Below are 26,714 nucleotides of genomic sequence, written 5' to 3' on the forward strand. Positions count from 1 at the left end.
ATATTTTGTTCTATTATTTTTCATACTATTCTATTTTTAAGTGCTAGTCATGACCCACTAAATCGATTTTATGATCTACTGACAGGTTGTGACCTGCAGTTTGGAGAACACTGCATTACTGGACACGATGATCGTGGTTTTAATGAACAGGGAGCTGTTTGAAAGTCGTCTCTAATTTTGCCGAGGTGGGCATTTGACCCTGGCTGCAGCCAGGCTGGAGTTCAGATGCAAGTCATGTGTCATCTAGGGCAAGCCCCCTCACTTTTTGATACCTCAGTTTTCCTGCCTGTAAAATATATAATTAATTTTCTCTGTGGAAATTAATAATAATAGCAAGTATTGGTTGGAAACTTACTTGATAGCAGGCCCTTTACCTGGCTTCTCTCTCTTTGATCGTAACAGCAACCCTGTGAAGAAAGTACTGCTGCTGTGTCCATTTTACAGATGAGGACCCTGAGGCAGGCGGAGTTAGGTTCCTTGCCCAGGGTCGCAAAGGAAATGGCAAACGGGTCTTTGAACCCATGTGGCTTGAATCTAGTCCCGGGTCCTCACCTGCTCTGCCAGCTTCCTGAGATGGCATGGTGAGGGTGAACGAGAGAGCAGGCGGCAGGGTGACCTCACGGGCTTGGTGCAGACTGGGTGAGGGTCTCCCCTATTCTCAGGGTGACTTGTGCTAGTTGGTTGGTGCATAGCTGTCTCATCTCTTTCTTTATCCGTTTCTTGGGAACAGGGACAGCCTTATCCATCTTTCTTCCTATGTAACAAAAACCAGAATGGTACGGAGGATAGCCACTCCCCTCTATCCTGTGTGTCACAAACTCTACCATGTTTATGTCCGTTAAATTCTCACCTTTTCCCTCAAGCTGCAGCAGCCCACCGAGGGTAATCAGCTGCACCTCAGCCCTCCCCGCCCTCATCACATGGTAAAAACGCAGTGAACAGTGGCTGGATGAAGCAGGGGGTGAATCCTGCACCGCTTGCATGACCTCTCACTTTTTTATTATCTTACTTTATTTTTCAATGACAGTTGACATTCGGCCCGTTGGTTAGAGGAGCCTGTTCACTGGTCTTCAGATGGTTCTCCGGGGTGATGGGGCTATAACGCTGATGTGGTCACGGGGGGAGGCGAGCACAGCATGTGCCTGCTCTGCCCTCTGACCAGAAGCCCTGTTACCCTCACTTTCGATGTTTCGTGTGGTCATCCTCCCTGGATAGTGTGCGCTGTGAGAGTAGGACCATCTCTTGTTTTTCCTGCCCGTGACATTGGGGGGACTCCGGGGAGAACCAGAGGACCTAGGTGGGCCGGTCTATAGAGACGCAGCGTGGGTTGGGTTATGCTGGTGCACCTGAGATGCCCCCAGCACTGGGCCTCCACCTCGTGTCCTGCCACTGGGTGAACCCGTGGTGCCGCCGGCTTGGCGACTGAGACCTGGAAGGCCAAGCGAACCAAGGTGCGCGGTGTCCCACTCACATCAGCGGTGCTTGTTTGCAAAGCGTTAACTTTCGTTTTTTAACCTGGGTAAAGTGTACCTGTGCTTTAAAAAATTATTCTCTTCATTATTCTGTAATTTGGAAATATTACGTAACTTGTTTAATGTGGTAAAATGTGTGCAACATAACGTTTGCCATTTTAACCACTTTTAAGTGTACAATTCAGTGAATATTCACATGGTGGTTGTACTACCATCGCTACTACCCATTTCTAGACTTCCCATCATCCCCAACAGAAACTCTGTGCCCATTAAAAAACTTCCCAGTCTTCCCTCCACCCAACCTCTATCCTACTTTTTGTCTCTGTGAATTTGCCTGTTCGTGGTACCTCACTAAGCGGAACCATACATTTGTCCTTTTGTGACGAGCTTATTTCACTTAACATAATGTGTTCAAGTTCCACCCACGTTGTAGCATGCATCAGAACTTCTATTTTTCTTTTTTTTGAAAGCGGGATAACATTCCATTGTACGACCACATTTTGTTTACTTGTTATTTAGTTTATCCTTCTGCTGATGGATCTGTGTGTTGTTTCCACCTCTTGACTATTGTGAGTAATACTTACATCAGTGTTGTTAAGATAGCACATTTATGACAATGAAACAAATACAACTGATTGTGCTACATAATTCCAGATGACACATAGAGCATAAAGAACTATAAGATGTATAAGTATAAACAAACCACACACACAAAAACACCACACTTTAAGTTTACAGGAGGAACAGCATTGCTTACATTAACAGAATTAAATACATGTTTTCTGAAGGCCCAGGATGAGCCAGGCACACACCTGAGTTTCCAGGCATCCGGAGCGTCCTCTGTAACTGCAGGAAGGAGGCCCCGGCAGGTAGCTTTCCCTGCAGGCAGATGTGGCTCAGGCCGCCGCAGAGGCACAGGCGGGGTCCTAGGGCTTCAGAGACGGGGACCGAACCCTCTGGGGGGCTCTAAGAGGTGGCAGCTTTGGGCCCAATGACAATGGGGTAGAAGGAAGCTTTGACGATGGTACTTTCTGAGCTCTGCTCTTCCTTTGCTAAGCCAGCTTGTATTTTTCTGTTTCCTGGGCCTGTCCCGAGGACTTGAGTTTCTCTAGTTCACATTAGCCACAGTGGTTAAGCAGTCTTTTTTAAAAAATATATGTTTTATTGATTTTTTTTTACAGAGAGGAAGGGAGAGGGATAGAGCGTTAGAAACATCAATGAGAGAGAAACATCGATCAGCTGCCTCTTGCACATCCTCTACTGGGGATGTGCCCGCAATCAAGGTACATGCCCTTGACTGGAATCGAACCTGGGACCTTTCAGTCCGCAGGCCAACGCTCTATCCACTGAGCAAAACCGGTTAGGGCAAGCAGTCTTAATCCTACACGTAAACAACCTTGTTAGTCCGAGTTGCTCTGTCTCCAGCAAGTGCGATGGATTTTCCTGGTCTGGTTTTTTTGTGTTGGGGCAGACACGCTCTGGTTTGCCTTCCGGAAGAGCTGCTTCTCTTTGGGTGATTGGGAGCATGGCTCTCAGTCCTCTGCTGCCCGCTGGGTGGACGCAGCTGTGGGGTCACACCATCTGTCCAGGGGCAGCACGTGGTGCAGTGGGAAGTGAGCGGTCCTGGCCCTCCCCTAGTTGTGCAACCTTGGGGAAGTTATCCACCCTCTGACCCGCATGTGCAGTGGGAGGGGCTCGGGTGCCCTTTCGGCCCTTTCCAGCTCTACAATTCAGTGATTGCCCGTGTTATGACTTCATACCTTCCCTCCAGTGCTCTTGGAGTGACTCCGCGGCCTGATAGTTGGGCTGTTGGTTTTAAGAAAGCCTGGTTATGGTGCCATCGTAAGCAAGGTCTGATCCATTAACAACCTGACAGCCTTGATCCAGCTGGAGTTGGGCTGAGACTGACTGGGTTTCTTCACGCTCCTCTTTCAGGGAAGCAGCCCGGGCACCCGCTGGCCAGAGGCTCCCCAGGCCATGTGAGCGCTTCGAGTGAGGCCTGGTGACAGAGCGGCGACCACCCACTGGCCTTCCCCACCCGGCCTCAAGATGCTGAGCCTGAAGCTCCCCAGGCTGCTCAGCATAGACCAGATGCCCCAGGTAGGTGCCCTCCCTCGCATGGCTGAGCTCCGGGTGGTGGCGAGGATGTGGCCTCTGCAACAGCGGATGGCTCTGTCTTCCGTCAGCTCTGTGCAGGCCCGCTCTCTCCAGAGCGTTCCTCCCAGACTCCTCGGGGAGGAGAGCTTCCCGTTCCTTCACTTACCGCAAGCCTGGACATGGAAATGCTCCCGAAACTGTTTGTGACATAACCCTTCCCTGTGACATCTGTATTTTATCCTGAAGTGACGTCGTTGAGACTACAGATTCGAGTGGAGGAGGTGAAGCCAACATCATCTTGCTGGGTAGAGGGTTTTTTAAGATCCTCCCATGGGTGCTGAACTCGGGCCAGCGGTGAAGACACCCCAGCACATGCTTTGCTGTTGTCCCCATCACTTACAGGAGGCCCAGGCTGGGCAGGGGTCAAGGTGATGAGAAGGGTGTTGGTGGGCCTTCGCCCTGCCCTGGTCCCCTGGCCGGGGAACTCAAGGGCAGTCATCCCAGAACACCGGGACTCCTGGCAGTCTGCATTTCTAAGTAAGCCTTCGGTGAGGCGGCCTTCTTGTGAGCTGTGCTCTGGCCAACTGGTGCAAGCCCTCCTTCCCTTGCACAGAAAACATCGTCTCATGATACCCTTGTTTCGGTGTCCAATTTCCTTGCTCTTTGACTGGAGAAGTGTTAGCTCAGGGCGGGACTTCTCATCTGGAGGGAGTCCCGGAGGGAGGGGAGAGCTCCGTGGCACGTGGTTGACCACCAAGCTCAGACAGCACTCCACAGCAGCATGAATGGAAGGTTAAGAGGCGATACACTGCCAGATGCTCGCCCTGATAGCGGGTGAAGCTGGGTGATTCCAGCAAGATGACACGGAGTGGGAATCGAAGACGACGCAGGGCTGTTTGGTGGGAAGACATGAGGGATGCAACAGGTAACAGACCAGTTCAGAATGAAGCTGGGGTCCCTGGCTGTTGAGCAGAGCGCCTGCCTCAGGTCCCACAGGGCCATCAACTTGCCTTCCTGGTGCGAATGTTTAGGTGGTTGATTCTACCCACAGAGCACTAGTGGCTGTGATTAGTGGGGTCACAAGGTGACTCTTTGGCCCATTCACTCGTTAAGTTTTTATTGACTGCCTACTATGTACAAGGCATCACTCTGTGCAATAATCACATACCCATCCTGCCCTTGCACGAGCACCTCTGTTGCAGAGTGGGTTAGGGTGTGTCCCAAGAGAGGGACAGGTGGGGTCCGAGGAGGGATTGGGCACTGACAGCAGGTTAGAGGAAGGGATGAGGGGCGGCCCAGTGAAGGGCCGCCTTTCAGATGTGTTGTGAGGGTTGTGGGAAGAGCATTCCAGGTGGAAGGAACAGTGTGAGCAAAGACTTGGAGATGGGAAACCTCAGGGCAGGTGTGGGACTCAGGATGGTGATCATCGGACATCTCCCGGGGTGTTCTGGTCAAGGCCGGGTTCAGAGTATGTGCAGGAGAGAAGTGGAGAGTGGTCTCAGTGGGTACTTTGGGTAACCTGCTGGAATTCCAAAGACGAGGACCAGGAAACTTCAGAAAGCTAAAAAGATGAACATGTCTTCTCTGTCCAGTTTCTGTAAACGATGGAGGTGACAGTATCCTTTTTAGTAAAATGGCACTAGTCAGAGGTGGAGAACCAACGTCAAAACCTTCCTTGGGCTCCCACACCCACTACTGGGCTTCCCAGCATCATGCCCACGGTACCTGCCCCCGATGAGAAAGCAGAGTGGCTCCACCCACCTGGAAGGTAGTGTTACAGGAGGATTTGGTGAGAGAAGGGAAAGGCAATTTTTTATATTAAAACAGGTGCAAGTATATTAAGGAGAAAAATGCATAACTTGCCTAAAAAATTAAAATAGGAGACTTCATGCAAATGTTAAGCTTACTTTTGGTGGATTCTGTGGGTCCCAAGACAGCCTGCAGAGTGACCTTGGACAAAATACTTAATCTGCCTACCTCAATTTCCCCATCTGTGAAACGGGGGGATAATAGTATCTGCTTCCTAGGATTACAGTGAGGGTTACGTGAGATAACTCATGTGAAGTGCCTGGCATATGGTGAACTAATATTGGCTGTCATCATTATTATTGACTTTCCTAAGTCCTCCAGGTGACTTGGATCGGTAGAACGTGTGGGCAGGAGACTTTGAACAGCCCCTCATACAGACTCAAACCCAGGCTCCCTAGCCTGGTACTGGCAGGCCTGACTCCTACCCACCTCCTGCTCGGTTTCCCATCCATGCACCGTCTTCTCTAGCCACACCGGTGGTCTCTTTAGTCTCCCCGCCAGCTTGGACATTCGCCTGATCCCTGTCTGAAGAAGGCTTTCTTACCCCCTACGCTCTGTTCCCCTTTCTGGCTTCCTTCTTCATCCAGCTGCAGATGTCCTCTCCCTTCCCCGAGGCCCTCCAGCTGTTGGTTAGGACCTCTGCCCTGTATATTAACCAGCTGTGTGGCCTGAGGCACTTCCCCACCCTCTCTGAGCCTCATCCATGGGGCCCTGGACAGCAGGACACCTACCACCTCTCGGCATTGTCAGAGTTATAATTCTGGCACTTTCCTGGCTGAGAGATTACTCACAGGAAAGGGCAGTTTCTCCCTTTCCTCACAGGTGGGACTTGGGTAAATGCCTCCTAATTTCTAGTCTCCCTTGTAGCTAAAAAACAGGCCTGGGTATGTTCACCCGTTATTAAAGATTTGAACAAATAGCTAAGGGATGGAAGAAATATCTAGGCATTGATTCCTACACAGACCCAATTTAGAGACAACAGAGATGTCTAGATAGCAAGTTCATATGGGTATAGCATGACACTTTGACATGAAACAAGGGCATTCTGTGTCAAATTGAGAATCTTTTATTAACTACAGCCTTGGCCTGCAGGTTACAGGTAAGCACATGACCATCCTAGATGCCTTAGTTCAGGGGCACAGGGCAGGAGGATGCCCTGAGGTGCTTTGCAAAGAGAATTTCCCAGCCTTGCACTGCGGCTCTGCCCCTGACTGTGGGGATTCTAACAAGACTGGAAACTCTCTCAGCCTCAGTTTCCTCATCTGTAAAATGGAAGTAGTATCTGGTAGGCCAGTCTCACAGGGCTATTGTGAAGATCCAAGAAAAATTAAATAGAAAAGCCTGGAAAGTGTGGCTCACTCAGTTGGCTGAGCACTGTAGCAGACACCAGGAGGTTGCTGATTTGATTCCCCTTAAGGCACATGTCTGGGTTTCAGGCTCAATCCTCAGTAGGAGGCGTGTAGGAGGCAGATGATTAATGTTTCTCTATCATCGATGTTTCTATGTCTCCCTCTCCCTTCCTCTGTCTCTAAAATAAAATGTATATATATATATATATATATATATATATATATATATATATATTCAAATTAAATAAAGCAGTGGGATTATTGTGAAAGAAAGAAAGCATAGGCCAGCAAGTGGCTGGGAGTGGTGTTGGGTAAGGGGTGGCCTTGGGCATCCAGGAGCAAGAAGCCATCTCAACAGGCAAATGGTTTCTCCTAGCCCAGGGTTTCTGAAAGTGGGAGCTTGGAACACCACCATCAGAATCACCTGGGAGCTTATTAAAATGCAATAGCAGTCTTGATTGCAGGCACCTTGGTATCCTCTTTATTGTCATCAAAAGAAATGCTTTCAACATTTCATCATTTAATAGAATGTTAGGTGTGTGTGTGTGTGTGTGTGTGTGTGTGTGTGTGTGTGTAAATAATCTTTATTGGGTTAAGGATAGTCTTCTAGTTTCCTAGGATATTTTTCCTCTAATTAGAAATGAATTTTACAGGACATTTTTCCCCCTCTATATCTTTTGAGGTGGTCGTACAGGACGCATTTAAGTTGCTAATGTGGTGAGTTACATCGATTGATTACTAATGTTAAACTAACCTTGCATTTAAATACAACTTGGTCACGGTGTAATATTCTATTAATCTATTGCTGGAATCCATAAACTAATATTTTGTTTAGGATCCTTAAATTTATTTAATGAGCTGGCCTATAATGTTTCCTTCTTATACTACCCTTGCCTGGATTTGGAATTAAGATTATGCCAACCACAACAAGTTGGAGAATGTTGCCTATTTATCCTATGGAAAAATTTATAATATATTAGAATTACATGTTTCTGAGTGTTTGGTAGGATTTATCTGTAAAATGTCTGAGCAGGGCCACCATATAGCTTACTCCAAGGGAGCACCATTCACCTTTTTGTCTACATGAATGGCAACCTGTAAAATTGTTCAGGGAACAACTCTATTCTATAGCTCTCATTGTAGTTTTTTATTTGCTTTTCCCTAATGATTAGTGATGTTGAGCATCTTTTCATGTGTTTATTGGCTATTTGTATATCTCTGGAGAAATGTCTACTCAAGTCATTTGCCCATTTTTAAATTGGGCCAATTTGTGTTTTTACTGTTGAGTTGTAAAAGATATTTATATTTTCTGGATACAAGTCCTTTATCAGTTTATGATTTGCAAACATTTTCTCCCATTCTGTGTGTTAATTTTTTTTCACTTTATTGATGGTATCCTTTGAATCACAAGTGTTTTAAATTTTGATATTATCTATTTTATTGTTGTTGTTCCTTGTGCTATTGGTGTCATATCTAAGAAACCTTTGGCTAATCCAAGGTCATGAAGATTTTTTGTTTGTTTGTTTGTTTGTTTGTTTGTTTTTAATTGTTTAAAGTATTACAGATAGTATTGCATATGTTTCCTTTTTCCCCCATTGACCTCTCCCCAACCATCCCCACTCCCCTCCCCCCCATCCTGGCACATGCCCTCACCCCCCTAGTGTCTGTGTCCATTGGTTATGCTTATATGCAGGTATACAAGTCCTTTGGTTGATCTCTAACCACCCCCTTCACCTTCCCACTGAAGTTTGACAGTATGTTCAATGCTTCTCTGTCTCTATTTTTGTTCATCAGTTTATGTTGTTCATTATATTCCACAAATGAGTGAGATCATGTGATATTTATCTTTCTCTGACTGGCTTATTTTGCTTCGCATAATGCTCTCCAGGTCCATCCATGCTGTTGCGAATGGTAAGAGTTCTTTCTTTTTTACAGCAGCGTAGTATTCCATTGTGTAGATGTACCACAGCTGTTTAATCCACTCATCTGCTGATGGGCACTTAGGCTGTTTCCAAAACTTAGCTATGGTAAATTGTGCTGCTATGAACATAGGGGTGCATATGTCCTTTCTGATTGGTGTTTCTGGTTTCTTGGTATATATTCCTAGAAGTGGGATTACTGAGTCAAATGGGAGTTCCATTTTTAATTTTTTGAGGAAACTCCATACTGTTTTCCACAGTGGCTGCATCAGTCTGCATTCCCACCAGCAGTGCACGAGGGTTCCTTTTTCTCCACATCCTCGCCAGCACTTGTCATTTGTTGATGATAGCAAGGTCATGAGGATTTACTCATATTTTCTTCTAAGAGTTTTATCTCTTTCGTGATCCATTTTTTAGTTAATTATTCTTTTCTTTTATGTATGAGTATCAAGTAGTTCCAGGACCATATGTTAGAAGGACTCTTATTAAATTGCCTTGTCAACTTTATTGAAAATCAATTGACTGTAAATACAAGGACTCTTTCTGTAATCTAAGTTCTATTCCATTGATCTATTTGTCTATTCTTGCCAGTACCACATTGTCTTGATTATGTGGCTTTGTAATAAGTTTTGGGAAATGTGAGACTTTCAACTTTGTTCTTCTTTTTCAAGATTGTTTTGGCTGTTCAGAGTTCCTTGCATTTTCCATATGAATTTAAGGATCAGCTTGTCAGTTTCTACACACACACACACACAAAGACAGCTAGAATTTTGATAGGGGTTACATTGAATTTGTTGATCAATTTGGGGAGCATTATCATTCTAATAATATTAACTCTTTTAATCCATGAACATGGGTTGTCTTTGCATTTATTTAGGTCTTCTTTAATTTCTTTCAGTGATGTTTTGTAGTTCTAAGTGTACAGGTCTTATACCATTAACATAATTTGTTAAATTTATTTCTAGATATTTTATTGTTTTTGATGCTGTTTAAATTAAATTGTTCCCTTAAGTTGATTTTCAGATTGTTCACACCTTGTAAATAGAAATAAAACTGAGTTTTGAAGGTTAATCTTATAACCTGCAACCTTGCTGAACTCATTTATTAGTTCCAATCGTTTTTCAGTGAATCCTTTAAGATTTCCTATATGTAAGATCATGTCATCTACAAATATTTTTGCTTCTTCCTTCCCAGTTTAGATGCTTTTTATTTCTTTTCTTTGTCAAGTTGACCTAGCTAGACCCTCCACTATGATATTGAATAGAAGTGGTGAGAGCAGACATCCTTGTCTTGTTCCTAATCTTAAGAAGAAAACTTTTCATTTCCTATCAAGAAGTATGTATGTTAGCGGGTGGTTGGGGGGCTGGGTGAAAAAGTGAAGGGGGTTAAGTGGAAAAAACCCTTCATAGACACACACACAAAAAAAGAAGTATATTACCTGTGGGTTTTTCATAGATGGGCTTTATTGGGTTGAGCAAGTTCTATATCTATTTTCTTGAGTGCTTTCTTATTATGAAAGGGTATTGGATCTTATTAAATGCTTTTTCGGCATCTACTGGCATAATCATGTGATTTTTGTTTTTCTCTCTTCTGGATTAATCTTGTCAGTTTGTATTTTTTAATATTTGAAAAGAGGCAAATTTGGACTTAGTGGAGCTTCTATTATGTATTTCATATCTCCAATTCCATTGGGGTTTTTTTTGTTTTGTTTTGTGTTTTGTTTGGGTTAATCCTTACCCGAGGATATTTTTTCCATTGATTTTTTAGAGAAAGTGGAAGGGAGGGGAAGAGACAGAGAGAGAGAGAGAAACACTGATGTGAGAGAAACACATTGATTGGTTGCCTCCCACATGCACCCTGACTGGGGCTTTCTACTTCGGGTTTATTTTATTTGCTGTTCCTCCTCTAACTTCTTAAGTTAATCACTGACTTATATCTATTTCCGTATTGCTTTAACTTCAGCCTATATGTGCTATTCTAATTAATTTCTAATGTCCATTTTGATTTCTTATGTGACTTATGATTGCTTAGACATGTTTATTTTTTAATTCCCAAGTGTAAAATGGAGTTTTAATGTTATCGATTTAACTTAATTGATTGTTGTCTGAGAATGCCCTCTGTACTATTCCAGGCCTTGAAATTTGTTCAGACTAGTTATATGATCTAACACATGATCAATTTTCATAAGTCTTCTAAGTGTACCTGAAAATATTGTATAATCTCCAACAGCTGGGGGCAGCATTCTGTGTATGTCCCATAAGGTCAAATAATTTTATATTATTACTAATTTTGTTCAGCTTGATCTACCATAATTGAGATGTATTAAAATATTCCACTATGATAGCAGGTCTGTGAATTATTCCTTGTAGATAAGTAAATTTTTACCTTATATGTTTTGAGCCTGCGTTTTTTAGGTATAGTCAAGTTTATAATTGTTATATCTTCCTGGGGAAGTAAATTCCTTATTATTTCGTAGGGATTCTCTTTGTGTCTAGTAATGCCTTTTGTCTTAGAATCTGACAGGCATAGACACTCCAGCTTTGTGTTTTTTGTTATTTCTCTGGCTTCTTTCTTTCCTTCCTTCGACTTTCAATCCCTCCCTGTCCTTATATTGTAACTGTGTCTCATGCAAATGACATGTAGTTGGATTTTATCTAGTTTGACAGAATTTGTTGTTAACTGGACAGTTTAGTCCGATTATATCTATAACAAGTATTGACATATTTGCATTTATTTTGGTCATCTTAAGTGCTTTCCATTTGTCCTGTTTTCTCTGCTTAGTTATCCTTTCCTTTTTTGCCTTCTTTGGGTTGAGTTTTATATTCTTGTTCTCTATTTTCCTTTTAACATTCTATTTTCCCCTTCACTTCTTTTATAACTCTATTTAGAAATATGCTCTATATTTATTAGTTTTATGTCTATTCCACCTATTTTAATATCAATAACTGTACTAGGTAGAAAGGGCTAACCTATGCTGACTTTCAGAATTTCTCCAGATAAATTAATAAGTGGCCAATGGACTAATAGACATTTCTCCAAAGAGGACATACAGTTGGTCAAGAAATATATGAAAAAAAAACCCTCAATGTCACTAATCATCAGAGAGATGTAAATTCAAACTACAGTGAGGTATCACCTCACACCTGCCAGAATGGCTACGATCAACAAATCAACAAACAACAAGTTCTGGTAAGAATGTGGAGAAAAAGGAACCCTCGTGCACTGCTGGTGGGAATGCAGACTGGTGCAGCCACTGTGGAAGACAGTATGGAGTTTCCTCAAAAAATTAAAAATGGAACTTCCATTTGACACAGCGATCCCCCTTCTGGGAATATATCCTAAGAATCCTAAAACACCCATCAGAAATAATATATGTACCCCCATGTTCATAGCAGCATTATTTATAATCTGAAAACAGTCCCAAGTGCCCACAGTAGATGAGTGGATAAAAAGTTGTGGTACATTTACACAATGGAATACCATGCGGCTGTAAAAAAAGAAGGATCTCTTACATTTTGTGACAGCCTGGATGGACGTGAAGAGTACTATACTAAGTAAAATAAGCCAGTCAGAGAAAGACAAATATCAGATGACCATACTTATATGTGTTATCTAGTGAACAAAATAAACTGATGAACAAAATAGGTCCAGAGACATGGATGCATGGAACAGACTGACAGATTTCAGAGGGAAGGCGGGAAGAGATTAACCAAGGAATTTATATGCATATATGTATAGCCCATGGACACAGACAATAGTGTGGTGAAGACCTGGGGTGTAGTGGGGGCTGAGTGGAGGGGAAAAAAGAGGAAAGGGATGGGGGACTGTGAATAATAAAAAATAAATTTTAAAAATTCCTCCAAATAGCTCAATGATTCAACATGGCGAAGCTTTATTTCATATTCACATTACATAACTAAGTGTTCAATGGGGAACTGGGAGATGGAAGATCTACTGTCTTGTGGTTGCACAGTCTGGAACATGTGGCCTCCGTTTGCCACAGAAGGGGAAGAAAGGGCGATGTTTAAGTTGGGCTCCCCAGAAACAAAGATTTGTGTGCAGGAAGTTTATCGGGGTGAGTTCTCAGAAATACCACCTGGAAAAATTGAGGGAAGCAGGATTGGGTAGAAGGAGAAGTTGCATCAGAGCCTCAGCCGATCACATGGAGTGCTCTGGAGTGGGCTTTGCTCATCAGACTTGTCCCAAATGAGCAAAGGAGACCAGGGCTTTGTCTCCACCATCAGTGGATGTGTGCTGCCCCTGGGCAAGGAGTATGACATGGTCAAGGGAGCACTTTGGCCAAAAACTATTCCCATAGAGGGATGAGTGGCTCAGTTCTGAAGGGGGGAAGAGTCCCCTCTAAGTGCACCGTGGTATCTACTACAAAAAGGCATAATGCCCTAGCCGGTTTGGCTCAGTGGATAGAGCGTCGGCCTGTGAACTGAAGGGTCCCAGGTTCGATTCCAGCCAGGAGCACATGCCTGGGTTGCAGTCTCGATCCCCAGTGTGGGGCATGCAGGAGGCAGCTGACCGATGATTCTCTCTCATCATTGATGTTTCTATCTCTCTCTCCCTCTCCCTTCCTCTCCCTTCCATATATATATTTTATATATAAATATATATATATATTTTTAACTGCCCTGGCCTAGAAGTAACAGTAACTAGAAATAGACATATGGCCCCAACCAAAACTGCAAGAAAGTCTGAAAAACGGGGGAAAGTGCATGGAATATTTGGTGAGCAGCAACTGTCTCTACTTTACCTAACTTAACTTCTTGGCTCTGAGGACTGGAACTTTCCATAATTCTAGAACTTTACCAGTTATCTCTTCAAATATCACCAAGAAGCAAATGGTTATAGGAAATGGTTCTAGGGGGTCAATAAGAGAAAAAAAAGGAGACACATTGTATTTTCTTCCTCTAGAGAAATATTCTCCATGCCTCTTACTTGCTCTTTAATATTTTCCATCTCTTAATCTCTCTGGACTTCTATATACTTTTGGGGGGAATCTCCTTTAAGTTGATTAATTTTCTCTTCAGCTAGGTCTAGTCTGCTGTTTATTCTTCAATGACTTTTATTTTAATTACCGTATTTTCCAGCGTATAAGACGACTTTTTAACCCAGGAAAATCTTCTATACGCCCAGTCGTCTTATATGCCAGAAAATACGGTATTTTAATTTCTGAAAGCTATATTAGGTTCATTTAAAATCTCTTTGCTTCTTGTCCATATTTTAAAGCTTTTTCTTTAAACATATTGGGCATAGTTATTTTATATTTCAGTATCTGTTCTTTGAGCTCTCTGTCAACTACTGTTTTTGCTGTTTCTCATTCACGGTGTTTTGTTTCCAGGTATGTGCATGCTTGTATTAAAGTAGAAATCCTTCAATGAGCATTCTCATTTGCTTTTGTTCCTTGCCTGAGGGAGCTACAAAACGCTGACCTCTATTTGTAACCACTTTCATTTTTCCACTTTAAATTTCTTGGACCACAGAGGTCATGTGAATCTGGATCAGAAACCCATATGAAAATGAACTTATGGTTCTGAATTCTTGGGAGAGATTTTTTTTCAGAGAGACAACTTTCCTGCCTGTCTCCTTCTGCCTGGTGGGATTTATTTTGCATCCAGTTATCTTTAGAGTCCTAGCCTTCCTTCTTGGTGAGGTCTCCCATTAGATTCTCTGCCTTTGATGGGCTTTGGGCTTCACCTCTTACTTACAAAGTCTGACAGCAGAGTCTCTGATGTTGAGAGCAGCTTACCATACAGGGGTCCTGGGTTCCTTTCATTTGAGGGCTTTGTGACCTCCTTGCTGGTATGCTGTCTTGCTGAGGCATTTATCCAGCATCCGATGCATACTTCATCCAGCATTTGAATTGTTTTAGTCAGAAGGATCCTTTATGACATCTAATCGATTAACATTTTGCCAGAACTGGAAGTTCCCCAGCCATCCTTCCAGGTCCTCCTTTCATCACTCTGGTTCCAGTGACCTGTTCCTTCCGAAAACTTTGGTAACACTTAGCATTTCCATGAGATGTTTGTAGCAATCCCTAGTTCCACTGGGCTGGAGGCAGTGAAGCAAGCATAGACTTTACAACCCAACAGACTGCGGTTGCTCCTTGGTTCTGCTATAATTGTGCGTTGGGACATTTTTTTCCTCTTTGAGCGGGGGGAGGGTGACTGCAACAAGCAAGGCATGAGTTAAACTCTGCCTGGGAATTGAACCTGGGCTGCAGCGGTGAGAGCACCAAATCCTAACCACTACACCACCATAAGGTAATTAGGGCCTTACTCACTGAGTTTTAGTTTCCTCGTCTGTAAAATGAGTTTGACAGTCCCTGCCTTGCTGGGCACTTCTGAGGATGATCAAATGAAACAGGGTCTGCCCCTAACGTGCTGGGGCTGAATCAGAAGACCATGTGTCTAAATACATAAAAGTTACAAATGATGCTAGCAAAACAAATGAAGCTAGCAAATGGTTATAGGAAATGGTTCTAGGGGGTCAATAAGAGAAAAAAAAAGGAGACACGTGTAATACTTTCAGTAATAAAGATTTAAATAAAAAATAAAAATAAATAAATAAATAGAAAATGGTTCTATTTCTACCTTGACACTATCCCTTCATAATGACAAAAACAGTATGTAAAGCTCTGATTTTTATATAGCTGAAGTCAGCAAAATATCAAAGACAACTAAATTCAGTTATGTTGCACATCTGGATGTTATAATGATGGATTAGTGGTGTTTGGAAGAGTAATAAAATAAAAACATACATAATTTGTAAATTATTACATGTTTATTCCATAGTTTCTTTTTCTTGCTTTCATTTCAGCAGAATTATGAGTTGTATTGTTGTAATGAACATTATCACAAAATTTGTATTCTATTAACAGTGATGCCAAATTACACCACTATTCTTGAGTCATTGAGTCTTAGTTTGTTTTTTTAATTAATTTCATTTGGAAGGAATTTCTGCCAAGTTTCTGCTCAGTTCTGTTACATATTCTTAAAGCCATGTTTAGGATCAGAAATGAACTATAAATTTTACATATTAACTTTAAACATTGTAATGAAGTTGCATAATTATAATTTAGAAGAAATTAAGTATTTTAATTTAATATGGATCACCAGGTTTTATATTGCTGTTTTTACTCTCTTAATGGCATTTATTTGGCATTCCCATTGTGTGACTAAGAATAGTTTATGGTCAGATTTGTTATGCATTTCAACAAGATGTCCCATCTTGGAGAAGAGTCAGAGAATGTCCTACATAATCTTTGAATTGTTCCAAAGGAAGCCATTGATTCTCCTAGTAAGAAATTGCAACCATGTGCTGCCATTTCTGGCTCTAAGATTGCTTTTGGACTTTTGGTCACATTCTGACCTTGTATTTGTTTTCTATTGTTATCATAAGAAATTACCACAAACTTGGTGGCTTAAAAAAGAAAATGAGTTTATTATCTTACAGTTCTGTAGGATGGGTCTCAGACTAAAATCAAGGCAGTAGCCCTAGATGGTTTGGCTCAGTGGATAGAGCGTCCGCCTGCGGACTGAAGGGTCCCAGTTTTGATTCTGGCCAAGGGCACATGCCTGGGTTGCGGGCTTGATCCCCAGTGGGGGGCGTGCAGGAGGCAGCCGATCAATGATTCTCTCTCATCATTGATGTTTCTTTTTTTTTAATTTGATAAATCTTTATTGTTCAGATTATTACAATAGTTTCTCCTTTTTCCCCCCATAGCTCCCCTCCACCCGGTTCCCACCCCACCCTCTGCCCTTACCTCCCCCGCACTGTCCTCATCCATAGGTGTACGATTTTTGTCCAGTCTCTTCCCGTACCCCCCACACAGACACCTCTTTCCCCCTGAGAATTATGAGTCCACTCCCTTTCTATGCCCCTGATTCTATTATATTCACCAGTTTATTCTGTTCCTCAGATTTTTAATTCACTTGATTTTTGGGTTCACTTGTTTATAGATATGCATTTGTTGTTCATAATTTTTATCTTTATTTTTTTCTTCTTCCTCTTCTTAAAGAATACCTTTCAGCATTTCATATAATACTGGTTTGGCGGTGATGAACTCCTTTAGCTTTTTCTTATCTGTGAAGCTCTTTATCTGACCTTACATTCTGAATGATAACTTTGCTGGGTAGAGTAATCTTGGTTGTAGGTTTTTGCTATTCATCACTTTGAATATTTCTTGCCACTCCCGTCTGGCCTGCATAGTTTCTGTTGAGAAATCAGCTGACAATCGTATGGGTGCTCCCTTGTAGGTAACTAACTGTTTTTCTCTTGCTGCTTTTAATATTCTCTCTTTGTCTTTTGCTCTTGGCATTTTAATTATGATGTGTCTTGGTGTGGTCCTCTTTGGATTCCTTTTGTTTGGAGTTCTCTGCGTTTCCTGGACTTGTAAGTCTATTTCTTTCACCAGGTGGGGGAAGTTTTCAGTCATTATTTCTTCAAATAGGTTTTCAGTATCTTGCTCTCTCTCTTCTTCTGGCACCCCCGTAATTCTGATGTTGGTACGCTTGAAGTTATCCCAGAGGCTTCTTACACTATCTTCAACTTTTTGGATTCTTTTTTCTTTTTGCTTTTCTGGTTGAGTGTTTTTTGCTTCTTTGTATTTCAAATCTTTGACTTGATTCCTGCGTTCCTCTAGTCTGCTGTTGGGTCTCTGTATAATATTTTTTATTTCAGTCAGTGTATGTTTAATTTCTAGTTGGTCCTTTTTCATATCCTTGAGGGTCTGGCTAAATTTATCGGCCTTTTCTAGGAAATTCTTGAAAAACCTTATAACCGTGGTTTTGAATTCTATATCCAGTCGTTTATTTTCCTCCATTTCTTTTGTTTGTGATCTGTTACTTTGTCTCCGCATTTTCGCTGCTTCCCTGAGTTGGTAGGGTAGCTTTGTGTACTAGGTGTCCTATATGGCCCAGTGGGTCAGCCTCCCCAGTCACCTGAGGTGGACACTCTTGGTGCACCCCTTTGTGTTCTGTGTGTACAGCCTTGTTGTAGTTAAATCTTGATTGTTGTTGGTATCACTGGGAGGAATTGACCTCCAGGCCAATTGGCTATGTGTATCAGCTGTGACTATGCCAGGAGACCTGTGCTGGACATAGCCTTATAGGACCAGACTTGCAAAATTGCAAAAGCCTCTGTGCTCAGCTTGGATGGGGCGGAGTCTCAGAGCTGAGCAGATAATCTTGGCTTCCCGTCAGCCCTGCCCTTGCGTGCGCCTCCAGACCTCTGCCTTCTGCGCTCCCCTGAGTTTCCACCTGACAGTCCAGACTCCCCCAGGCTCGCCCGGAACTGGGGTTCAGTGCAGTCGGAGCTGGGGTTCAGTGCAGTTGGAACTGGGGTTCAGTGCAGTCAGGAGCTTCCAACTCCCTTCCACTAGGGAGAGCTAGCAGCAACCTCAGCAGTCAGTCTTGCACGCACTCTTGCACGTGCACACCTCCATACCCCTGCCTGCCGTGGCTTCCTCTTCGAGTCTCCATGTGCCTTTCTCTCTACCTGACAGTCCAGACTCCCCCTGTATGAGCCTGGGTCCACAGCGTTTCGCCTGGAACTGGGGTTCAGTGCAGTTGGGGGCTTCCTTCCCTCTCCTGCCAGAGAACGCCAGCCAGGCACTCAGCCGCCCTTCCTCTCCACGTGCGCGTCTCCGTACCTCAGTCCTTTGCAGCTCTGATTCTCTGTGAGCTTTCCTCTTTCCTTCTAGTTGTAGAATTTCCACTTAGCCAGCTTTCCTGTGGTTCTGGATGATGTCCGTTCTGTCTTTTAGTTGTAGTTTTGAAATTGTTGTGCGTGGCAGCAGTTTAGGTGTTTACTTATGCCGCCATCTTGGTTTCTCCATCATTGATGTTTCTATCTCTCTATCCCTCTCCCTTCCTCTCTGAAATCAATAAAAATATTTTTAAAAAAATAAAATAAAATCAAGGCAGTAGAGGCTCGAGGGGAGAATCTGTTTCCTTGCCTTTTCCAGCTCCCACAGACCGCTGGTAGCATTCCTTGGCTCCCGGCCCCTTCCTCCATCTGCAAAGCCAGCAATGTTGGGTCTCCCGACTATCCTTCCACCGTCACATTTCCCCTGCCTCTCTTCTTCTGCCTTCCTCTTCCACTTGTAAGGACCCTTGTGATTACCTGGGCCCACCTGAGAAGCCCAGATGAGATTCCTATTTTAATGTTATCTGATTAGCAACTTGAATTCCACCTGAGACCTTAATTCCCCTGCGCTGTGTAACCTAATATAGTCACAGGTTCTGGCAATCTGGTCGATTAGATCTTTGGGGGCCATTTTTCTGCCTGCCTCAGACTTTCTAATCATGTTATACCATTACCACAGGCTTGCCCATGGCAGGTTTTTAAATCAATGCCTATAATTGAAAACCGTTTTCCTAGTTCTTAAGTCAAAGACTGCATTTTTATAACAAATGTGAAACCAATGGGACGCGCCATTGCTTCAGCTTCCTCACGTTCATCTTCTGTGGGTCGGCGCCGGTATGGTACCAGCCATTCAACAGGACTTTGGCCCAGGGGCCCCCTACCTGAACGGAGTCAGAGTTACCTTTTAAAGGCATTTTATGTCTTCTTTTTTCACTTTATTGTTCATTAAATTACGAATCTCCTTTAGATCCTCCATCCTAGGTAGTAATAATTTGTTTCATTGCTCGTTATCCTTCTTATATGTTTGGCCAGCAGTCATGTACCACTATCTTTTATAAATACTGTGTTGCATGTACAACATGCATCCTTATTGGATATTGGGCAGTTATGTTTTAAAGAATATCACACCAGTGTTCTAAATTGCCTTAGCACTTACCTATAATTGCTTAACACCAACAATGGTTGTCTATTAGAGTTCAAGTAATTGCATGTGGGTTGTGGCAAGTGATGTTAAATTGAGAACCTAAGCAGGGTCCTGCATGAGACAGTGCTTAGTGACCAACCCAGGGCCAGGCACGCTGCAGGCACTCACTAAATGACAGGTTAAAGTTAATGCAGTGGTTCTCGTCCTGCCTTCTTCCCTCCCCATTCTCTCCAGGCGTTCTGCCCAAACACTTCACTAGACTTCTCACTGGTCTCTTATCCCCTACCCTGGCTTTTCATGCCCATGTTTTCGGGTTCATTTTGTCCCTTTTAGGGAACCTCCTCTCCTGTGATGAACTGGATTCTAGGCAGGGAGGTGGCAGCAGGATGCTGAGGCAGGAGCCTGGGTTATGAAGCCAGAGGCAGCTGCAGCATCAGCATGCCCAGGGAGCTTGTTAGAAATGCAGGCTCTTCGCCTTGGCCAGGTAGCTCAGTTAGTTAGCACATCATCCCGATACGCCAAGATTTCAGGTTCAAGGGCCCCATATTAGAAGCAACCAATGAATGCATAAATAAGTGGAACAACAAATATCTCTCTCTCTCTCTCCTCCCCACCCCCCACCCCCCGCTCTCTCACAAATCAATTTTAAAATGTAAAAAGAAAGAAAGAAAGAAAGAAAGAAAGAAAGAAAGAAAGAAAGAAACAAAGAAACAAAGAAACAAAGAAACAAAGAAACAAAGAAACAAAGAAGAAAGAGCGAGCCCTGGCTGGTTTGGTTCAGTGGATAGAGCGTCGGACTACAGACTAAAGGGTTCCAGGTTAGATTCCGGCCAAGGACACATGCCTGGGTTGTGGGCTCGATCCCCAGTAGGGGGCATGCAGGAGGCAGCCGATCAATGATTCTCTCTGATCATTGATGTTTCTATCTCTCTTTCCCTCTCCCTTCCTCTCTAAAATCAATAATATATATATATGAAAGAAAGGAAGGAAAGAAGGAAGAAATTCGGACTCTTACCCCAGCCCCATACAATTACAATAATACCCCCAGGTGACCTGCAGGCACCTGCAGAGAAAGTTTGAGAGGCATTGGCTTAGGGACTTGATCACCCAACCTTTCCACCTGTGTACCAGTCCACTCAGACTGCCATACAAAGTATAACAAAGTACTCAGACTGGCCGGCTTACACAACAGAAGTTTATTTTTTCACGTTCTAGAGGCCGGAAGTCCTAGGTCAAGGTGCCAGCATGGTTGGTTCTCCTAAAGCCACCCCCTTGGTTTGCATATGGTCACCTTCTTACTGCTTCTTCATGTGGTCATCCCTCTGCACACACACACCCGTGTCACCCCGTGTGACCAAATCCCCTCTTCCTACAAGGGACACTGGTTAGATTGGATTGGGACCCACCTTAGTGGCCTATCTCCAAAAAATGGTTACATCTGAAGTGCTAGGGATTACAGCTTCAATATATGAATTTTGTGGGGTGCCAGGGCCAGCCTGACAGGTTGAACCAGGCTGAGGTAGGGAGGTGGGAATTGAGAAAAGAAAGAAAGACAGGAAAGCGGGATCGGGAGGATTGCGAGCCATCGATGGACTGCAACAGCTTTATTAACTGCGTAATGCCTTTTATACACAAACACTTGAATAGGAGGTCTGTAAAGAGGAATGTACTCTTTGTTCCTCTTAATCTCTAAGGGAGAGAGAGCAGAATGACAAATTCTCGGTACAGTAAATCAGGCAGATTCTCAGTACAGCAAATCTCAGTAAATAGCTACAGACTTCTTGGCAAGCCATGAAAGGTTGCTCTCATTCTACTGATAATCACCATCCAAACAAGTCTGGGAAAACTGTGTGGGTAGGTGGCTAAGTCTTGCTAGCCCCTTTGGGTGCAAGAACCATGTCAGCTTACACCTGGTATCTAACAGATCCCCCTTTTTTATTTTTAGGCTACTAATAATAAAAGTAAAATTTAAACATTAATAATAAAGCTCTAATATTAAAACAATTGCAAACAATGCCAATGTAAAATTAAACTACATATATGTTATCATTTTCAAAACTTGAATGTCAAGAGCAAAACTCTGGCTATTAAATAATAACAAAACAATAAGAGAGAAATAAAAAACTATGGACATGTTAACATTTTTAGCTACTAAATGAAAGAAAGTCTCTTGCTGATGGTGTATATTTATTTAGAGTCCTTGGACTTGGCTGCGCAAGACTTTGTAGAAGACTAGCAGCCAACAGATGCTAGTATGAGTAGGAACATGGTTGAAGAAGTAGCTTCAACTTCTTGCTTTTCTGCTGTACTTTAGTCGTTAGCTTCTTCAGATGACTCTATGTTGGCACCTCAGTCCTTTGCGTAGCTTTCAGTTTTCTTCTTCCTCCGCTTTGCTGTCATTAGGGCAGTACTTAGTCCTTTTGAGTGAGGGGACACAGAAGCTTGTCTGAGTCCATTGTGGTGACACACGAAATGCTCTGGCACCCAAGTTGGCTGCTTTGCTCCTTCTGGAAAGATATAAAACACAACGTCTTCCCCACATTATTACTGAATCTGATAAAACTCTTTTCTGGTTTATGCTTCCTTCCACCTAGCTGACTCAGTGGAGGCTATTGTACAGGAGGCCTGATGCCTTTCACCTGATGTATGATCCTCTGCATTACAATTGAAAAAAATTTAAAGTTTAAAAAGCATGACTGAGCTTCTCTTGAGGTGACACATAACAACTGTCTCACCCTTTTTTGTTTTTTAGTAAATGATTTTAAGAGTACGATTGGCTCTTTCTACAATTGAGTGATATTGATTTTGCCAGATGCGATTAGGTTTAAGTTTTTGGGGATTTACCCCTAAAGGTGGCAGAGGAAGGTGGATAACACACTGAGGATATTGCTTCTAATAAAACATGGAAATTGTCCTTCTCTAATAACATTTTAAAGACTGAAAATTAAATGAAAAGTTTCTCTGAATTAGTGTGCCTTATAGTGGCTGTTTCAATAATTTTTGCTATACTTACCACATAAGCACTATTACTATAGGTTGATGAGCTCCGTAGTAAAATCTGTTAAGGCATAAATAAGAGCTTGTATTTCTACTGAAATATAAGGGGTTCGAATGACCTTTGCTCCCCTGATGTAGTAGATCCAGCTTTTCCAGAACTGGATCCATCTGTAAAAATGGTTAATGCCTGAGGTATAATATTTCTTTTAATGTGGTAGTTAATACTATTCTCTGTGTTAGAAATAAAGTAAGTCCTTAAGCCAGGGGTCCTGGTAGAATACAAAACATTAAACATTTTGACTTCTATGTAGAAGGGTGTGTATACATGATCTGGAAGTACATATACCGACCTTCCTTGCCCTTGGTCCTGGGCAACCTGTAGCAATGTATAGCTGCTGACTGCTAGCAAGGCAAGGCATCTTCACTATTGTTATTTTTGAACTATTTCTCCTCTGTTCTGTGGGCCACTGCCTATTCTGTGGCTGGAACAGTTCTATCAGGTCCTCTCTGGGATCCATCGTTGTAGGAATCTACATGGGCTTTTCTGAAAATATACAAACATATTCTCGACCAAAGGTTAATAAAAAAATCTTTTCTATAAATTAGACTTGGGATCCTTTTGATTCTTGACCAAATGATTTTTCTTTGGCTTATTTTGATACAATAAGATTTTATGGGTGTCTTGTTATTAGTATTATAAATAAAAATTAATATTTGAGTAAAAATTTTAAAGCAATTAAGGCTTGATGTAATTTACTTATAGGATATTTCTTTTAAAATATTATTCTATTAATCTCCTTTTTTGTATTATTATGAGGCTTTTATAAAATTTTTTAATGTAGTCTTGATAACCTTTTATTTTTAATTTTTGTACAGAAATATGACTGCTTTGGATTTATTGTATGTTAAGTAATTTTACTATGAGATGAACTATTAATAAAGTTTTGTTAATACTTTAGGAACAGTTTTTTGTCTAGTACAATTAAGTTTTTATGAATACTTATTTATTTTAATTAGCCAATTTAAATTAATCTGAAATAAAGCTTAATTTATTTATTAACTTTACTTGTCCTAGATTATGGACAAAAAAAATGACATTAAGTTTCTGCTATTAATCTTTAATTTTATATAAAACTTATCAGAGAGGAAAAATATAAATTATTTACCTTAATTTAAAAAGCTAAACATATAGGCTTTTAATTTTAACTCCTATAACATTTGAAAGAAACCTCTTTATTTCCTTTTAGAATAATTTTTAGGCTACAGAGAGTTTTATTTAAGAATCTTTGTCTTTCTTTTTATGACACGTAACCTGTAGGGCTGTAGTTTGAAGGTCAAGCCTACAGGCGACTAGCTAGCTATATTACAAGTACTTTTATAGTAAGGCTGACTACTAATTTTCTTTTAAATTTAACATTTTAACAACAATCTTAGTTTACACTGTAAATATTAGTGAAAGAGAATTCAAAATTTTAAAATTTCTCCTTTTTACTAAAATTATAATTATATTTTAAAGTATCCTCTTAGGCTTATTTGTATATAGAGAGGGATTATGGGCTTATTTAAAGGAAGGGGGTTGGCCTTTGTTATTTTAAGATGGTGGCCGTAATGGCGATTCCTTGTGTATATGAGGGCCCAAAGTCTGCGCAAATGCAGATATAATCTGAGAGAGTCTCTTTTCTTTGATAGGGCCGTAATATAGCTTGACAGGTAGTTGGCATTTTTATACGCCAACTGTTAGATATAGGGCAGCTGCTGCCAGCCAAGTCTGTCTGTTGCCTGGGTCCTGATCTGAGTCGGGCCAAATCTCTTTCTGTTATCTGGGTCCCGATCTGAGCTGGGCATGGGAAGCTCGAAGCAGCCATGGGGCAGGAGACCTCCCTCAGAAGGGGCAAGAGTTTAGGCCCCTGCAATGTTGTGGGGGGGTGAGGATCTGTGCCCCACCTCTGTTGACCCCCAAGTTCTCTCCTGATGGCCCCTCTGCGACTGTGTCTGTCTTAGGTTGTTCCTTCCTTGAGGAATCTTACCTGTCTCTGACTAACCAGCCATCCTCCGGGGCCAAGCAGGGTGATGTGAGGTTCAGTTCTGTCTTCTTGGTAGCCTATGCCCCCGTGGCCTCCATGCCCAGCACCTGCCTTGGGATCCCCTCGCCTGCTGGCGGGGCCCCAGCATTGATCACATAACTTGGGGAACCCGGGTTTCTTCTCCAGGGAGAGCCCAGCTCACGCTATTGGGCAAGAGACAGATCCATGGTACCGGCCACCATGAGGCTTCAACCTCAGCATGAACAGAAAGCTCAGGCAACAGCTGTGGGAGAGCCCCTCTTGGCAAAAAGGGCAAGAGAGGCCAATATAGAATGCTCAAGTGCCTTCCTAGGGGGCCCTCTACACAGTGGAAGGGATTAAATCCTTTTATGTCCTTTTTAAAATTGCTGCTAAACATTTAAAGAATTAGTTTGTAAGTTTGTTTGGGATATGCTGTTGTAAAATAGCAAAAATTGTAATGAAATTGTAGAATAATATTATGTAAAAATATTCTTTGTTCTAGGCTATGGCAATTTAATTTCAAACTGGCTGTTTCTGGTCTTTATTAGAATTATTTATAAAAATATTGGCTTTTTATTTAGCTGAAAACCTTGATTAATACACTAATTTATTTAAGTAATTAAAGTAGGTATCTTCATTTAAAATAAATTTACGTCTGATTTTACAAGCCGTAAATGTTGCCCCACCTCTAGCTTAATGCAGGCAGCTACATAAAGTCAGGCAATAAATGGTGGCTTCTAATCTGTTCCTAGATTTTACTTGGATTTAATTATTTAAACATTGGTTTCTTATGTAACAATTTATATGAGACCTTGATTATACTTTAAAAGGCTGATTTATAAAGTAACTTAAGTAGGTATCTTTAATTAAAAAACAAAGAAACTTATTCAGTAAAACTTATAGGTCTGATACTTTATTGGTCTGATCTAAAAGCATGGCTTTTGTCTTTTTAGAAATTCTACTGTTGTTGAAAAATTTGGCTACATTTAAGAAATATATTGTTTTTGCCCTTCTTACAGGTGAAAACCTTTATAACATTTAATATATATGTATAAGTAAAATATATTAATTTTTATTTGATAAAGCTTTCCATGCGATTTCAAGTATCACTTGGTTTAATTAATTTAAAAAAATATTTCTTTTAAGAGAGAACAGACTTTTGAAAAACATTTCGGGGCCCATGAAATGTCTAAAAGTCACTCTCAGTCTTGAAATAACTTGGAAAGATCAAATATATATATATATGTGTATATATATATATATATATATATATATACATTTATATATATGCTTCAAAGATTATATATCTAAATTATCTTAAAGAATATTAATTACATTTAAACTGGATCATAGAATTAATCCTCTTTTTAAAATCAGACCAATAACTAATATATTTTGAATTCCTAATTATTAGAGAAAACATAACATTTTATTTTCTTAAAAATACATTTTTATATTTTAGGTATATAATTACTACATTTATATAATTTCTCCTAATTCAATATGTACTTTAAACTTTCAGAGCTTGTAAGTTAAATATTTATTAGTTCTTTGATTAATAACATTTTTATATTCTTAAGAATAAATTTCTAAAGCACAAGACATAATCAAATAGATTCAATTCTGTCCTTTAAATTTTTCATGAGGCAAATTTAGATTAATATTTTAGTATTTTTTATTTGAAAATATCTAGATATTAATAAACTTTTATTATTATATAATTAACGTAGACTTTTAAAAGTTTAAGCCGCCAAACCGTTTTTTCTTAAAGATGGCGAAACAGGTTTGGTCTATTTAAATGTAAATTACCACATACCTTAAGATGGCTACTGGTAGGAAACTGACCTGTCTGCTGGGGGAAGGGCGTCTACCCCTTCCTCTATTAACAAAGGGTGTAGCCAGTTACCTGGGCTACTTAGATCTTTATAATTAATACATTATCTATATTTTAACAATTTCTGAGATTTAAATCTAATTCTAATTATTTTAAGGCATTTACTTTGGATAAATTCTATAACAGAGATAAATTTACTTATTTTCTTGAAGGCCTTAAAAGTTAACTTTTTAACACCCTTTATTAGTATTTTAAAAACAATTCTTTATTATGGAAATGCGAATCCTGTTGCTGGAACCAGCTTGAATTTCTTTACTTTAGATCAAATTTGCCATTTTTTTTTCTTTCTTTCTTTTTTTTTTTTTTTTAGGAAAAAACTAGTCTTGGGTTT

The 26,714-nt window shown here is 41.2% G+C and overlaps 1 protein-coding gene across 1 annotated transcript in view; it reads left to right on the forward strand.

The window, feature by feature from the left end:
* PAQR5 (progestin and adipoQ receptor family member 5) overlaps nucleotides 1-26,714 on the forward strand; it is an 82,611-nt gene that overhangs the window by 26,459 nt on the left and 29,438 nt on the right. Inside the window, exon 2 of the mRNA XM_079769790.1 lies at nucleotides 3,408-3,572. Coding sequence (XP_079625916.1) covers nucleotides 3,522-3,572 — 51 coding nt within the window. The 5' untranslated portion in view covers nucleotides 3,408-3,521. The remainder of the gene's footprint in view (nucleotides 1-3,407; nucleotides 3,573-26,714) is intronic.

This window comes from Cnephaeus nilssonii (assembly GCF_951640355.1).
Source record: "Cnephaeus nilssonii genome assembly, chromosome: 4".
Lineage (NCBI taxonomy): Eukaryota > Metazoa > Chordata > Mammalia > Chiroptera > Vespertilionidae > Cnephaeus > Cnephaeus nilssonii.